This window comes from Microcaecilia unicolor, chromosome 11 (genome assembly GCF_901765095.1).
Source record: "Microcaecilia unicolor chromosome 11, aMicUni1.1, whole genome shotgun sequence".
Lineage (NCBI taxonomy): Eukaryota > Metazoa > Chordata > Amphibia > Gymnophiona > Siphonopidae > Microcaecilia > Microcaecilia unicolor.
Genome location: NC_044041.1, coordinates 81,814,413 through 81,830,820, shown reverse-complemented (window position 1 = coordinate 81,830,820; position 16,408 = coordinate 81,814,413). Strand labels below are relative to the sequence as shown.

General features: G+C 43.6%; 1 protein-coding gene across 1 annotated transcript in view; it reads right to left on the bottom strand.

Moving 5' to 3' along the window:
• The window catches only part of PIP5K1C (phosphatidylinositol-4-phosphate 5-kinase type 1 gamma), a gene marked incomplete at its 5' end in the record, with an annotated part of 125,677 nt that extends 109,480 nt beyond the window's left edge, over positions 1–16,197 (bottom strand). Inside the window, one exon of the mRNA XM_030217986.1 lies at positions 15,933–16,197. Coding sequence (XP_030073846.1) covers positions 15,933–16,197 — 265 coding nt within the window. The remainder of the gene's footprint in view (positions 1–15,932) is intronic.
• Positions 16,198–16,408: the final 211 nt, after the last annotated feature.

The following is a 16,408-nucleotide window of genomic DNA, read 5'->3' as shown; positions in this document are numbered from 1 at the left end:
CAGCAATAGAACTAGACCCAAAGGATAGAGGAGCCAGTGACAGAACAAGCCTCCCCAGAGACTGCGAAAGCTGTGCTAGCCGCAACAAGGCAAGGCCCATGGGGCTTGACAGCCGGAAAGAATACCATGCAACATCCAGAGAGGGAGCAAGGCGCAAAGATCGAGACACAGCAAGACGCCACACTCCAGAGTCATAGCAAGGCACAACCTCCAAAGGCTGAGCACCCTTTGACTCTCAGGACCGGGAGAAGATTCAAACAGAGCACAGCTCGGGAGCCGTCAGCAGAACACGGCTCAGCGGCGGAGCACAACCCGACAACCAAATACAGAGCAAGGCTCAGCGGCCAAAAGCACACCGCAGAAAGAAGAGATAAAGATATGGCTCCTGTGCTCCAAGAAAGAAAAATAAAGGTGCTACCATTAAGGGGAGAACAGAACCTACAGAACTGTCTCTCAGCTTCTTGCAGACTCCGGTATGGCGGTACAACTTATGCCATGGTGTAGTCGCAAGGTTGCATCCCCATAGCAGAGTTTACCAGCATTTTAGTAGGCTTGGGGGGGGGGGAGGGGGATTTGCAGCTTCCCAGTGTGCTGCCAGCAATTCTCTCGTAATCTGTCTCGTGGATGCCTACTAAAAGGCTGTATCATGACAACTGGTGGTCTGCACAGTGCCAGTATTGTTTGCTGCCTGAAAATAGCAGCGCTACAGGAGGTGCAGTGGGGACAGTATTCCTGTCTGAATTGTCAGCATTCTGGGTACCACCCAGAGTACCCAGGTACCGTCCAAGAGCAGGATAAAAAATCTGGTAAGGCACCATGTTGATCTAATGAAAAGCCACAAGCAGAATGTTACCAAGCATAGCAGACAATGGACTGCTCATATTCAATATGCTACCTAGCACACAAAATGAGAATACTGACCCCACACAGCAGAAAATAGGCTGATGTACTGCATTACAGTGAAGCCAATACTGCCACAATGAGAAACACCGCTGACCTTACACAGTGATATAGCCCATGGCAAGGGGAATAAACAGCTGTGTAGCTGTGAAATTCAGGCGGTAAAGCCAGCAGCACTGAGGTCTGAATTACAACTCCTCTGACAAATGCCAGGAGAAGAGCACAAGGAGATAATGCCCTGGGCAATCAATGTCAACCTGAGGAATAAAAAACACAAAAGCGCTGAACACCCCCTACTAAGGGAGGATAACTGCTCTAGAGCCAAAGAAGTTGAAAGAAACAATACCAAAAGCATGGGAGATAAATTATTTGTTTTTGCAAGGAGAAAGACATTAGGCAGAAACAGAAAGTAGAACTCCCCAAAAATAAAGATTCACAATAATCGAAAATAATCAAAATTAAGCCTGGACCGGAGATGTGGACATGGCCACAAGAACGAGGCAGGTGCAGGCAGCGTCAAGAACAGCCCTGCTGAAATGCCGGCCTGCTCAAAAGCCTGAGAAAGCTGAGACTAAGAGAATCCGTCTCCCCCTGAACCGGCCTGCAGAAGGCAAAAGAAACCGGTCCAGCGAACCGGAGTCCTAATCCCCCCCACACACACACACTGCGAATGCCACCTGTGCATCTCCAGGGGAAGGCTAAGAAAGGTCCGCGGCACAGAATGAGAACAGCCTGGATGCGCCAGGAAAGGACACTAAGCCTGGAAGCTAAACCCACGGCTAAGCACACAAAGATGGCAGCTAAAGAATAAACTGCCCCGACCTTGCCAAAAAAAACTGTGATGCTGTCCTCCCTGTCCGAACCATAAGGCAAGGGCCGGATAGTGTCAGAAAACAATGTGCACATGCATCGGGATGCAACATCGGCCAGACCCTCCAACAAAGGAAAGCACACAGCAGCCCCACAGGCACAATAACCCACTTGTCTCTGGATTGATCTGTGTGACGCTATGGAAATCTGGAGTTATGCCATCTGCGCTCATGGTGTTGCAGTTGGCGCTTCAGAAGATGGAGGCCATGGTGGTACCAGTGATGGATACGATGCCTACTAGAGAGTACGGGGTGCAAGGGGGGCTGTCCTATCAAAAGCAAAGATCATAATATTATCCCAAATGGATAACTGATCTTCCAAGGAGAATCAGGTGTAATCTAGAGGAAATGAGTCACATGAAGCTAAAAAGCACTCAGGTGCTAAATCTCTATCCCGGGGGTACTGGAGGCATTGCTAGACACAGAAACAAGGAGTGGGTAACAAAGTGAGAAGTGAATGGTCCAACCAGGGAACAGGATAGTTAGAGACTGAATGTGAGTTACGAAGTGTGGATGTGACAAGGAGGTCTAGAATATGACCCGTCATATGAGTAGGAGAGAGAGTACATGTGTCAGGTTAGTATCAGAGAGAGAAACATAAGGAAATCAGAGGCAAGTGTCATTTTGATTTTCAATATGAGCATTAAAATTGCCCAGAATAATAAGAGGGGATGATCAATAAGATAGGGAGAAAGGATAAAGTGCCTGTGCAGATGAGTTTGAGACAGGTGGAGGCACATAGACTAAGAAAACAATAATGCCAAAAGACTTTAAACACAGATAAACAGCTATTGCTTCTTCAAGAGAGGGAGAAGAATATTTGTGGAGAACAGGGAGCTCAACATAATGAAGGGAGGACCAAAATACCCTAAATGGTACCTATATAATGTCTAAATAATTCTGAGAACATTTCAATACCAAAACCATGGCAAAGGTTAATTTTCTCTTAGGACTGCTATGAGCATGGGGGCACACTGCTAGTGGGACATTAAGACACTCAAAATGCCCCCAAAAGTCCACCTACCAAAAACGTCCAAATTGTAATTTTCAAAACACAGAATTTGGACATCCTACACTGCAGTTTGGACAAATAGAAAGGGTACATGTTTAGTTGAGACTAGGGGGGCCCAAATTTAGGATGTCCAACAGTGATAACTGAACGAGAAGAAACGTTCAAGTCAAAGAAGAAGGGTGTCCTAAGTTAGACCTGTTTCAATCACATCCAGGGTACAAAAAGGTGCCCTGATTGAGTACCTGACCACTGGAAGGATTAAGCCATGATCCCTCATGAATTTCCCAGTGGTTACTGTCCCCTCCCTCACCCCTATAAGTGACACCAGAAAGGGAAACTAGGCTCCATGACATCATCAGGTATTATGGACAATCTGAACACAGCAGCAAGCAGGTCTGAAGGGTAGTCTAGTGGTCAGTGCAGTGGACTATAAACTAGGGGACCCAGGTTCAAATCCCACTTCCAATTTTTTAACCTTTAAATTGCAAACCCTCCAAAAACAGAGTTATACCTACTGTACTTATGAGGTTATGCACACAGGTACAGTAGGTATTTCCCCATCTCTGGAGGGCTCACCATTTAAGAGTTGCAGTGGAATATGAACTTAGGTGCCCTGGATTAAAGTCCACTGCACTGACCACTAGGCTCCCCTCTACGCTGCAGGGACACCTGTGTGGCCATTTTTTTTTTTGGGGGGGGGGGGGGTCATAATTTGGACATTTTATTTTGGAAAATGGCAGTTCATTTTGGGCATTCTCGCATATTTTTGAACAGGAAACCCCAATGTTTTTCCTGTTCAAAATGGCTCTGAAATGGACTTTTCTTTTGGACATTATGAGCGGGACATTCCAATTCTGACTTGGACGTTCTTTCGAAAATGCCCCTTTCAGTACCTTTATAACATTTCAAATTTGCTCCATAAAGCTTCCAGAAGGGTAGTTGTGTTGGTCTGTACTAGTGAAAACTCCTTGACAAATCTCGCTTTGGATAAAAATGGATTTTCCACCAATCTTGTGGTGGATCTGTCATCAGCTCAGATGAAAAACTGTTTTTGGAGTTCAACGACTGTTGAGTAATGCTGTGCTGTGGGAGTTGGAGTACAAGTTTGTGCTGCGGCTCTACATTTCTACGCATCGGGCTTCCAGATCCTTTTTTGGTTTATTTGGGGAATGCCCGAAGTGTCATGCCTCTGCAGCTTCTTTAGGTTACATGTTCTGGTGCTGTCCCCTCATTCAAGTGTTTTGGTCCCAGGTGTTTTAACAGATAATGGCTCAGTGGTTCCAAAGAGTTGCCCTTTCACAGACTCTTTCATTTGAAGCTTTCAATATCTCTGACTCTGTACAGCCAGGGATAAAAGGATTCCGCTGCAGAGCTACCCAGACTGGGGGGTGGGGAAAAAATTTGATTCTGATGCACTGGATGGATTCTTCTGCACCTACTATTGCACTCTGGCGGACCCAGCTGATCTTACTGTTCTCAATGGACAGATTGGATATACAAGACTCAGTTCGGGGAGAGAGATTTCAATGAATTTGGGAGAGACTCTGGGCAGCGTTGCAACTAGCGACTCAAAGTAGAGTCCTCAACCAATAATGGTCTCTTATAAACCATTTCTAGATGTACATTCTGTTTACTCTTGCAGTGTGTGTGTGTGGGGGGGCATGGTTGTACCTGAAATTGATGCAGTGATACATGTCTGCAGCAGTGCATTGTTTGTATTTCACTGTTCTTGGGCATGCTTTGCTTTACTGATTGTGGGTTAAACATAAAAATGGATCTGCTTGCCACATTGGATACTGTTATATCAGGTTCCTAGCTTACATAGCAGAAATGAGAACAAATTACACCAATGCTGAAAAGGAAGAGAATGCACATGCTTTCTCTTTTAAAACTGCCCTAAGTAATTTGACACAGTTCAATTTATATTGTTCTATATATACTGACAAACTTAAGTGCATATTTTATCATGTATGTGCATAACTGCAAAGCTGCCCCAATTAATACCTCCAACCAGATAGGACAAGCACATAAGTTTAGGCATCTTTACCCCAGGTGATTTTATGAAAAGGTGATTACTGTCTGTAACACGCTTTTATAGGCAAAAATGCCTTGCAAAATTACCCTCGAAATGTACAACCCTTTTCTCCCTCCCATCTAAATAAAAAGCAGATCACTGGAGCTGCCTATTCCTACCACTCCAATTGTCTGAATCTGTCATATTACATGGTAAAAGGCAAAATAAAATGTACTTTTATTTTTGCTGGCTGTGTAGCATTACAGCAAAATGTCAATGACATTAGTGAAATATGAGTGGAAATCCACTGGCTGAAATCTGATTCAGTCTGAAGAATTCAAGGCCAAGCTTGGTATAAGTCTGTAGAGTAGCATGATGGCTCGAATAAAACATCCACACTAGAAGAGTTATGGCAAATGGGCATGGTAACCAATTTTATTTTAAGTTTATTTTAAGAATTTGTTTCCTTTACTTTGCAAATTATTGCGCTGCAGTCTTATGTTCTCCTACTCAGAGCTCATGTGAAATAGTAGAAAAATCTGAAAAAATAAAGAGATAAACTTGCTTTTCACGGGCATCAAGCGTTCAGCTGAGCCACCTGATGTATCACACAGAAGTAAAAGAAAATAAGGAGAAAAGGAGAAAAATACGAAAAATGGTAAACGTACAGTTCAAAATGGAAATTCAATTCAATTCTTGTATACCGCTAATATCCCCTTTCCAGGGTTCAGTGCGGTTTACATTCTAGATGAAACAGCCTTTCACAAGGCTCCTGCACCTCTACCCTGGTATGATAGTGAACTGAGCACTGAGAATGCCTACGCATCTCTCAAACAAGCAATAAGTGGTCTGAAGTTTTGTCTATTAATCCTTGTTTATTCTGCCCACACTTACATGACTCAGGTCCTGAGGATTAATGTTTACCACACAATATTACACAAACCCACATATGGTCCAGGGAAACCACAAAAAAACATGGCAAGGTTATGAGGAGGATAAAAAGAAAGGTAGGAGTAGCAAGAATTAAGGAAACATTTCAAGTTTTACACATCAAAAACTACCTAAGCTGAAAAGGTCTCTTGGGGATGTGCAACAGTGCAGGATTCCCTTTCACCTCTAACTATTTTGCAGGTTTCATCACAAATTTCCTTTAAGCACTTCATTGAGCCTACCGGGGACAGCAGCTCAAACAGGAATATTCCTAGATAACAGCCGAGATAGGTATCTCATCAGGGCCGGCACAACCCGGTAAGCATGGCAAGGGACACTGACCGCTGGAGGATGCTACAAGCCGTGCTTGGCTACTAGATTACTGCTTTTCTTCCCTTTCCGCAGCTCCCCTGACAGCCCCCTTCTCATTCCTGCCCTGCATTTAAAAAGTCTTTTACCTTGAATCACTGGCAGTGTCTGTGAAGGAAGCAGGCTGCCTCAGGTCTTCCCTCACTGCATCCTGCCCTCCTCTGATGTAAGTTCCTGTTTCCGCATGGGCAGGACACAGTGAGGGAAGGCCTGAGGCAGCCTGCTTCCCTCATAGATGCTGCCAGCGATTCAAAGTAAAAGATTTTTTAAATGCAGAGCAGGAACAAGAAGGGGACTGTTGCAGGAGCTGAGGACAGACAAGTGGGGACTGGGGCTGGAAATGGAACTAGCAGCTGAGAAGAAGGGTTAAGATGGGCGAAGGGGGCTGGAACTAGGGGCTGAGAAAGCTCTCTCCTCCCCAGTCTGCTGCCGCCATGATCAAGCCCCCCACCCTGGTCCTGATGTACTCCTAGTGGTCAGTGGGGGGTCATTGGGGGGAGAGAAAAGGCTACTCACTCCTGCTCCTTGTGGCTTCCCTGAAGAAATGGCTATGCTCCTGCCCCCAATGACTCCCATGGACCACCAGGGACATCAGGTAGGCTGCAGGAGAGAGAAGCTACCTAGACAGAAGGGGGATTGGGGACAGAGTGGGCCCAGCAGAGGGATCAGGGTTTTTTTTGTTTGTTTTTAAAGCAAAAACGTTATGTGGGTGCTGGCCGATATTCAGTACCAGCACCCGCATAGCTAAATGGCCTAAATTTAGGACAGCTTTTGAGCTGTCCTAAATTAGGCTGCTTAGCTATGCAAGTACCAGCACTGAATATTGCTGGCACCCACATAATGCCAGCTCCTCCTTGCTGCCTCCTGTACTGCCCCCCCTTTTTTTCAGGGATCAGAGGCAATATTTCAGCGGCACTGCCCGCTTTAATGCCATTGAGTATCAGGGGTTAGGTGGGTTTAGGCAGCATAAGACAATATAAGCAAGCGGGAGCCTCTCCTGCCCACTTAAAATCGCTATGAATATATGCTGAACCATTTTCATTTTTGTCACTGTACGAGACGATTGCTGTATTGAAGGGGAGGGGTGGGGTAGGAAATGATAGGATCACACTCCATTAAAGAAAATGACAATTAAAAAAAAAAAAAAAGGGGCTGGCAAGATGAAAAATGGAAAGTTAACATGCTCAGTTCACCACTGAACTGGAACTGAGAAGCAAAAGAGAACACAGGGTATTGCTCTAGTGCAGGGGATCTCAACCTAATTCTCAGGACATAACTAGCCAGTCATGTTTTCAGGCGAGCCACAATGAATATACATGACTGTTTTGCAAAGAAGGAAAGTAATGTATGCAAATGTATCTCATGCATATTCATTGTGGATATCCTGAAAACCTAGGTGTGTCCCGAGGACTGGGTTAAGAACCCCTGCTCTAGTGTATTAAATGTAATGTCAACAGTGCAAAGCCAAACTCAGACACACCCATCATCTTTAAACAGCCACTAATGTTTGTTTCCAAGCTACAGTATCCATGAATACCAGAAAAATATGGAGATGTTTCTACAAGGCCCAAATTAACATTCATAGACTACACCCAAAAATCTTTTTTTTTCCCCTTCTCTGATCACATAAATGTGAAACCGCAGAACTGCCACCAGCCAGCAAAGATGTATGTCTATACCAACAGGTATGCTTAACAGGCAGAAATGATCCTAAGAGCTAATTAAAAATTGTGCTCTTCAACTGTGGCGGAGAACAAAATAAACATACTTGGCCATCTTCTGAACAGCATCCAGCATGCCTGAAAACTGTTGTCGCTTTAGTACATGGTTAATTTCTTTCAAGTGTTTGGCTAAACATAGAAAATGCAGCACTTTATCTTAACATACAATTAACTGGGTAAATTCCTTTTCTGTTTAGAGTGTTTATTCTTTCTACAGTGCCTTTTCAGTATTAATCCAGATATGATAATATTTCCCTATGCCAAGAAGGCTGAAGTTTCTACCTGAAGCAAAAGAGGGTTAAGTACTTGCCTAAGATTACAAGGAGCCATAGCAGGATTTGAAACCTGGTTTCCAGCCTACTGTTCTAACCATTAGGCTACTCCTCTCCACTGCTTCAGGTAGAATCTTAGGGAGTAATATTCGGCAGGCAGTGGTCAGTGGTTTTTAAACCACTTACAGCTGCGGGCTGAACTGAACCTAGATAGTTAATGCTGGGCCAAGTCTGAGCGCTGGCATTGACTATCCAGGTTAAAGAGGTCACATGGAAGCTGTGTACCAGTGCCGTTAGTTCGGTGGATAAAGTTAGGAGATCCTGCGGGGGGGGGGGGGGGGGGGGGGGGGGAGTGACACCTGTGGCGAGAAGGAAGGAAAGGGAGAAAAGTGTTGGCTGCTCCATGCACGTACATCTTCCTTACCCCTGCACCCACAGCTGCAGTCCTGGCTCAGTGCTGATCACAAGCAGATGAAAGGAGAGCAGCTGCATATCAGGCTACATACTCCTCATCTGCTGCTCAGTAGGGCTCTGACCCACTGCTCTCCTCCTTCCCCAAGTTCCCTACTCCTAGGGAGATCTTCAAAAGACAAGTTTCAGGCTGGAGGGAGAGGTACACCCTCCCTTCTGAAGGCCTTCAGAAGGAGTGCATGGTAGGGGTGGGAAACTTGGCACCCTTGATCTTGTTGATCAAGATGTTTGTGGAAGGCAGGGTGGCAGTAGCATTAGGGTACTACAGTCTGAAATCTGAAGGATGGTAACCAGGTCACTGGGGAAAAATTTTATGTTAGGTGGGGGGGGGGGGGGGAAGAAACGAGGCTTCTTGGAGAGGGAAATGTGTTAAAACAGCAAAAGCCAATGATATACGAGAAATAAATTCTAAATGTGCACGTATTATACAAAATAGAAAATTAATTTCAAAATACAATGACAGCTAACTGACGATTAATACAAATTGCTGCAGCAAAATTAAAGTGCTTGTCTGAACTACTCTTTCTTTTTTTTTTTTTTACTGAAAAACAAACCTGAACTCAAAACCTATACTTTTTAGTGAATGACCCAGTTACCATTACCGTGGATGGGGACAGAGCTCATGGGAACGGAGCCAAACGTTGTCCCTGTGTCATTCTCTAGTCACAGGCAATATGCAGTGGTACTGCCCATTTAAGTGCTGCTGAACATTGCTGGATGGCCAACTTAGCTCTATGTTTCACTGGACAGAGGCCTGCTCAGTTAAACCCTTTTGAATATCAACACTCTGTAGTCAGGGAAATACTTTAATGTAAATTTGTCTTGGACTACTATTGAGAAAGGCACAAGTAAATCAAAGAAAAAAAAGTCAAAGCACATACTAATAATAAGTGTCTTGAACACCAGGGACAGCTTTAAATTAATGGTCGCCAATGCCCCTGAAAAAATATGCTCATATTGGACCTGGTGGTAACGTCTTATAACTGGCATACAAATAGATAATCTTACATCAAGCACTTTGAGCTAGAGACCAAGGAGTTTACAATTCTGCTACACTCAAAGTCTTGGATGACTATCTTTCAGCAATACAAAGCTCTGAAAGAAAAGGACAATGAAGTCCTGCAACACTAAGAACTCCTGGTGTACTGAGGGGATCATTTTGTTCCATTAAATACCTTGAAAATACTTGAGAGATCCTTAAATGGACTAGCAATACAGTAGAAAGACCGCACAGAAAATTAGACATTGATTTATTTCACATACAACTCATAAAAGTAAATTCAGGCTCAATTTTATTCGATATGCCACTATGTGTACATAAGACAGCTAAGCAATTTACAGTTCTACAATGACACTTAGGAGTTGGCACCCAATAAAAGATCTAAGGTGAACCCTAGCATCAAGTAACTATGACCTGGATTATTCTTCCCAATGTACATCACTTTGCATTTGTTCACAATAAATTTCATCTGCCATTTGAATGCCCAGTCTTCCAATTTCCTAAGGTCTTCCTGCAGTTTTTAAAAGTTCACTTGTATTTTAACAACTTTGAATAGTTTTGTGTAATCTGCAAATTTAATCACCTCACTTGTTCCGATTTCCAGATACTTATAAACATGTTAAATGGCATCTGCCCCAGTATAGATCCCTGCAGCACTCCACTATTCTCCACTGAGGAAAATGGCCATTTAACCCTCTGTTTTCTAGCCATTAACCAGTTCCTTAACCATGCAGAACACTGCCTCCTATCCCATGGCTTTTAATTTTCTCCGGAGTATATCATGAGGGACTCTGTCAAAGGCTTTCTGAAAATCTAGATACACTACATCAACAGCTCACCTTTGTCCACGTTTATTCACACCTTCAAAGAAATGAGGCAAATTGGTGAGGCATGACTTCCCTTGGTGAATCCATGCTGACTGAATATTTCATGAATGGAAATGCCATAGTGTCTACAATAAGTGCACTAATTTAAAAAGAGAGCGGCTTAAATATAAGCTATTTCTGCCACAGGTCTTTCCAATTGTAGATGTGCAAATCTACTTGTAGCACTTTATAATCATCACCATAAACTTAATTTTCCATGCAAGGCATCTGACATTTTCAGAACACTACAGCAGAAACCTGAAAGAATACAGGCATACAACCAATCTCCTTTATTGCTTTTGCCAATCATACAAGTCTGTCTCTGCAGACATCACCTCGTTCTCTCAACTTCTAGAGCAAGTTATAACAAGTAATGAGAGGCATCCAAGTTGATCCCTGTGAACCTACTAACCTCAAACTCAGGCTTATGATGCTCTAGAAAACAGAGAATATGAAGGAAAGCTCATTTTTGAAGAGGGGAAGAAATTTAAACTTTTGAAACCTATCTTCAGTGAGCAGGAGAACAAGCAACAGATATATCATACTAATGAACGTTGCTTGCTGAAGAGTTGTAATGGTCCTTTGAATGCAAAAAAACTATTTCTGGGATATTCTGAGAATGCAGCATTTGTTGAAAACTCCTCTCTCATGTGTCAAGTGTGACAAACGGTGCTATATTGAAGAAAGAAGCCAGATGCTAAAGAAGAGATTTAATTTACATAGACTCATATAAAAATGCCAATGCTAACCAGGATGTCACCTCTGTAGGACAGCACTTACAACAACCAGAACACTGCATCAATGATTTTATGGTGAAAATACTATAAGGAAACTAAGACAATCCAGGAACGTAATACCTTTGAAGTCATAATGATTAAATATTTTGACACCCACCAGACAGGACTTGATTGAAGCCATTATAAACCATAAACTTCTACGTTTTGTCACCATCTTATCACCATACATCTTTCTCTGTCTCTCATCCACCCAGCTCCTTCCTACCCCACCCTCTTCCTGTAAGACTCATTGGAATGCTCTGATGTCTTACTTATATATACTGCTATTTATCAACATTTGCTTCTTTCTAATCTGAGAAGGGTTACCTTCAAACGCTAATAAAAAAATGTATTGTTAGTCCAATAAAAAAAGGTATCATCTTATTTTCTATGTTTTATTTTATTTCTATAGATTACTTTAAAAGTGGACTAACACAGCTACCACATCACTTTTTCTCATACTGAAACCCGTATTGTCTCAATGATTTTAGTACATCAACAGTGATGGCGGCCTATGCAGTTGGAAGACATGTTGGCTCCTGCAGGTGTCTGCAGAATTTTAAAATATTGTGCACAGATAATTTAGTCCTGGATGTTTCATTTACAGCATAACAAATGACAGTGGGAATGTGGAGCTGGCTTGAGAAAAACCAGGTACACAGATTGATCATATCTGGTTTTTCTCAAGCCATCTCCACCTTCCCACTGTCATTTGTTGTGCTACATTCTATGTGGGATTTTCTTTGGTTTTTGTTCTACTCATTTACTGCATGCCATCAGACCCTATTCCAGGAAGGCTTCACATCTGGCAAGGGAACATAGTGGCCATACTAAACTAAACGCTGTGCTTCTCATATGCCATAGAAACTGTTCCAGGATGCATCATTCACAGGCCCACTGTAGGAACTTAAAGACATGGTTAAAGTCAGGATCTGAAGGCTACAGGCTGGCTCAAGTAAGAAAATATTGATGTCTTTATCCTCTTTAATACCTGATAGTCTTGCATTCCTATTTCCTCCTAGGATATCATGGGGGGGGGGGGGGGTGGATTTCAGAATCCACTTACGTATTGTCAGTACATATGCTTATGATTTCCACATTATGACATATAGATTTCTACTGCCTAAAACCAGAAACTGGTAGAAGATTAAGAAAATCTCAAAGGCAATGGGAATGAATTGAAAGATTATGTAACTACAGACCTTAGTGGGACAGACCAGGAAACAAAGAAAAAAAACCTGCAGAGGCAAGAAATATAAAAAGCCTTCCAGTGGGAGATGAAGATGTTGCCAACTATTCACAGTATGGCTCTAAGAAGCATTTTAAAGGCAGTGCTTAATGCCAGACCACAACCAAGTCAGAGCAGACCTGGATTTCAATGACCAACAATCTGCTTCTACTGAAAGAGTGCCAGTCAGGTCTGTGTTCCAGTGTTATAGCAAATAAGAATCTACAGGAGTGGAGGGAGAGGAGGGGGAGATTTAGCTTACTGGAACCTACTTGTAAGGAACAAACATACCATTCATAAACAGATGATTCCAAGGCATTTTTGGAAGCCGTTAGGCTCCAAGGTGTTAATACCTATCATGCAAATATTAGGCTGTTTTATATTGAGAGGAAGGTTAAACTTCAGGATTTCATTTAACCCACAACAATTCATTCTAAGTGCCCTGAAGTCACTTAATTCTTTTCGGATCTCAGACGTTTTATGTAATACAGCCCCATTTTCTCAGCCTCTGTTTATATACAAAAAGATATCCTTGATTAACAACATAAATTTCAAGTACCACAGCAAGACCGCAGCCGTGCCAAAAGCTCTGATTATTCGTAATACTTACCAGAGTCAAAGTTCTGCTGTGAAGGATTTGGGGCTTTGTTTCCATCCCATTAATCCTCACCTACACACCTTTCAGAAGGACTAGATTTTAGAGTCTGTTCTCCAGCTTTTAGCCTGTATCTGTCTTCTTGGAGAGTCAATTTACTTGGTAACACAAGTGCATACACACGCACATTCACACACAAAATCAACATACAGCAAATTCAATTTACACTCCTACTATAGGTTAATAAAAAGAGACTAGAAGTTTAAAATCAAGAGAAGGGGGAAAGTAAAATGTTCTTGGACAATGACCGCTCACAATAGGGTTCCATGGCCAAAGAAGAAATGGTTTCAAATTGCCAATTTTGTAACATGGCTCATGATTCAAAGAAGTTCCAAAGTAAGAGAAAACTAAAGTTTCCACAGGCAAACACAACGAATCACAGAAGTGGAAGAACACCAAGTGTCATGATGATGCAAACCAAAGTCTGTTTATTCTTCATCCAGTAAAAACAAATCCCAGCTGAGTGAATTTAACACACGTTGTGTTTCGGCTTTACAGCCTTCATCAGGAGTACACTGCTGAGTCTTTCAGTATAGAATACCTTCACAAAAATAATATGGTCATAAAAGACCTCTTCCTCCGGCTGCCCTTCCATTAGTTTGTTTGGATTCACAGTGCAGACAGGAGCTGCAGGAGGAAGAGGTCTCATGACCACATATTTTAATTTCAGACTATTTAAAAAAACTGGCCAAAAAAACAAAGGAAGGATAAGTTTACAACTACCTGCATATGTGGATATGGCCAGTATACAAAAAAAAAGCAGAAATGTTATAAACAGAAGGGGAAAACACATATACTTCCCTTTTGTAAAATTGCTGCTTATGTGTGCAACACTGAGAAAAGTATAATCCATATATTTGCACCTACTCTGGACCAGGAGTAACCATACACATGTATGGCTGTCATTATCTACCTACACTTTCATGTTTGTAAATACAGTGTTACCCCATTTTCAACACATACAAAAAGCATGTGGAGGATACTCTGTTTGTATACATGTTTATGGCAGTGAATTTTATAAAAATGCTCTTTATACGACTCGTACACATGAAAAAGACCTATTTTGTGAAAGCCCTCACTAGGGAGTCCCATCTCCCATGGGGAAATTCATGGTGTCTTGTTACAACTACCCTCCCAAGTCAGTGGGACCCTATCATCCCTAACAGGGGGTAGGAGGGCTCCCTTTATCATAGGAACAGGGACTATATAATCTGGGACTCACCAAGTTGTCACCTTTGTAACCTTTGCCTACTTACTCCAAGTAGTAAAGTGAAACCCCATTAGAACGCACCCCGCAATAATACAATTCTGCTTATATGCGATCATGTCTTGGCTCCCTTTTTTTTTAAAGCTTACATTTCCTGTCCAACCAATGCTAGCTACGCCAGAGAGAAGTCCACCCCCTTCCCTGCCCAAAAACTATTCCAGTCAATGTCTAGCTGCGCCGGGGTGAAGCCCACCCCTCCTGCCCAAAAGCCATTCCAGCCTTCCCCAACACCATTCCTGCCAGTGTTTAGCTACGCCGGGGTGGGTTCTGTCTGTACAGTTCTGAAACAACCTCTGGTGGATTCTTTTTCAATGTGGCTTTGGCTGCTCAAGGTGTTGTTCTGAAAACAACCTTGGGTGGGCTCTTTTTCAACACAGCTTTGGCTAAACAACCTTGTGTGGACTGCTCCCAGTGCTGGTGTGAAAATTTCAGGTGGATTGTTTACAACTTTGGGCAAGCTTTGTTCATGAAAACAACCTTTTGTGAACCCTGTATACCCGACCTGGGCTGCTCCCAGTGCTGGTCGAAAAGAAGGCATACCCCAATATAATGCAACAGGCATTTAATGCGATGATATTTTTAAGGATCCCAAACATCATGTTATAACAGGGTTCCACTTATATTTCTGGATACTAAGGCAGCCCCTGCTCTCACTCACTCCCAAATAGACAACAAGCCAACAACCCATCCCAAACTTGAGGTCCAGGGTTTGCTTACTCTTCTTCTCTCCCTCATTACCACCCAATATTATGAATGCAAGGCTCTGCACCCTGCCCTGGTAACACAAGTCAATGCTCTTCTTGTTCCTCCTTCTCACCTGTCAATACCAGGCCCAAGCTTTCCTTCTAACAGAACCAACACCATCAATAATAACATGAACGTGCTTGCCCCCCACCAGGGTAACATTGAAGCTTGGCTCTGTATCATGCCCTCTCTCTTCCCTCCCTCCCTCCTCTCAATAATACCAGGTCCAACCTTCCCCCACCCCTAACAATAACATCAAATCCAAGACTCTGCTTGCCTCTTATCTATCATAACATGAGCTGTAGACTATGTTTCTCGCTTCCTCTCCTCAATAATACCAGGTCCAACTTCCCCACCCATCAACCAGGTATCTAAGACTCTGAATACCCCCCCTCAAATAACAAATAAATAAAATAAACATGCCCATCAGACTAGCTTCTGCCTCTTCTCATCATCATTATTATTATTGGGGGAGGGGAGGGGAAGAGAAAAAGCAAGAAGTGCCTGGATTTCATGTTACCATGATGGGGGCCAAGCAGAGGCTTGGATTCAGGTCTAAGCTTTTTCCCTCCCTACCTGATTCCAAGATTCTGCTTGGCCCCCATCGTGGTAACATGAAATCCAGGCACTTCTTACTTCCTCTCAACCTCCCAATCTTGAGTAATACCAGATTCAAGCTTTCCTCTCTACCACTACTAATAACATTTAGTCCAGGCTCTGCTTCTTTATCCCATTACTCTCCCGCCCTCCATTCAAAGTCATCACAGGGGAGGAAGAGAGAACCATCTCGTTCGCCCCCTCCCAGTTGCTATGGATACGACGGCCACAGCCCCTCTACCTGCAGCGGCGTCCCGGCGTCTCCTCCTCCTCCTCCTCCTCCCAGGGGTTCCAGCCCCCAGCCGGCCTCCACTGAACCGGTTCCACCGACCTCGGGCGCACTGCCAGCCGCCTCCTCCTCCTCTGAGGTTTCCATCTCCCGGCTCAGGCCGGTGGTAGAGAGAACGCGAGAGAACAACCGCCGGGCGCGCCCTCACACCACCATGGAAGGAAGCTTGCGCGCCCCCAGGGCCGCTCCACAGCACCGACTGCCGGCGAGCACTCGGTCACCACCACCTCTGCCACTGCTGACGAACCACTGCGTCATCACGCGAGCACGTCTACACCAGCCCTCACCCGCCCCTGCCACTCCTCAGGAGCACAGCAAGACTAGAGCTAGAGCGACCTCGAACATAGGAGCTGCTTGGTCCACTCAGTCGGCTGCATTATGTCACGTGGCAAACGTCTTTCATACGCCGTCACTCCACTTCCTTGGCT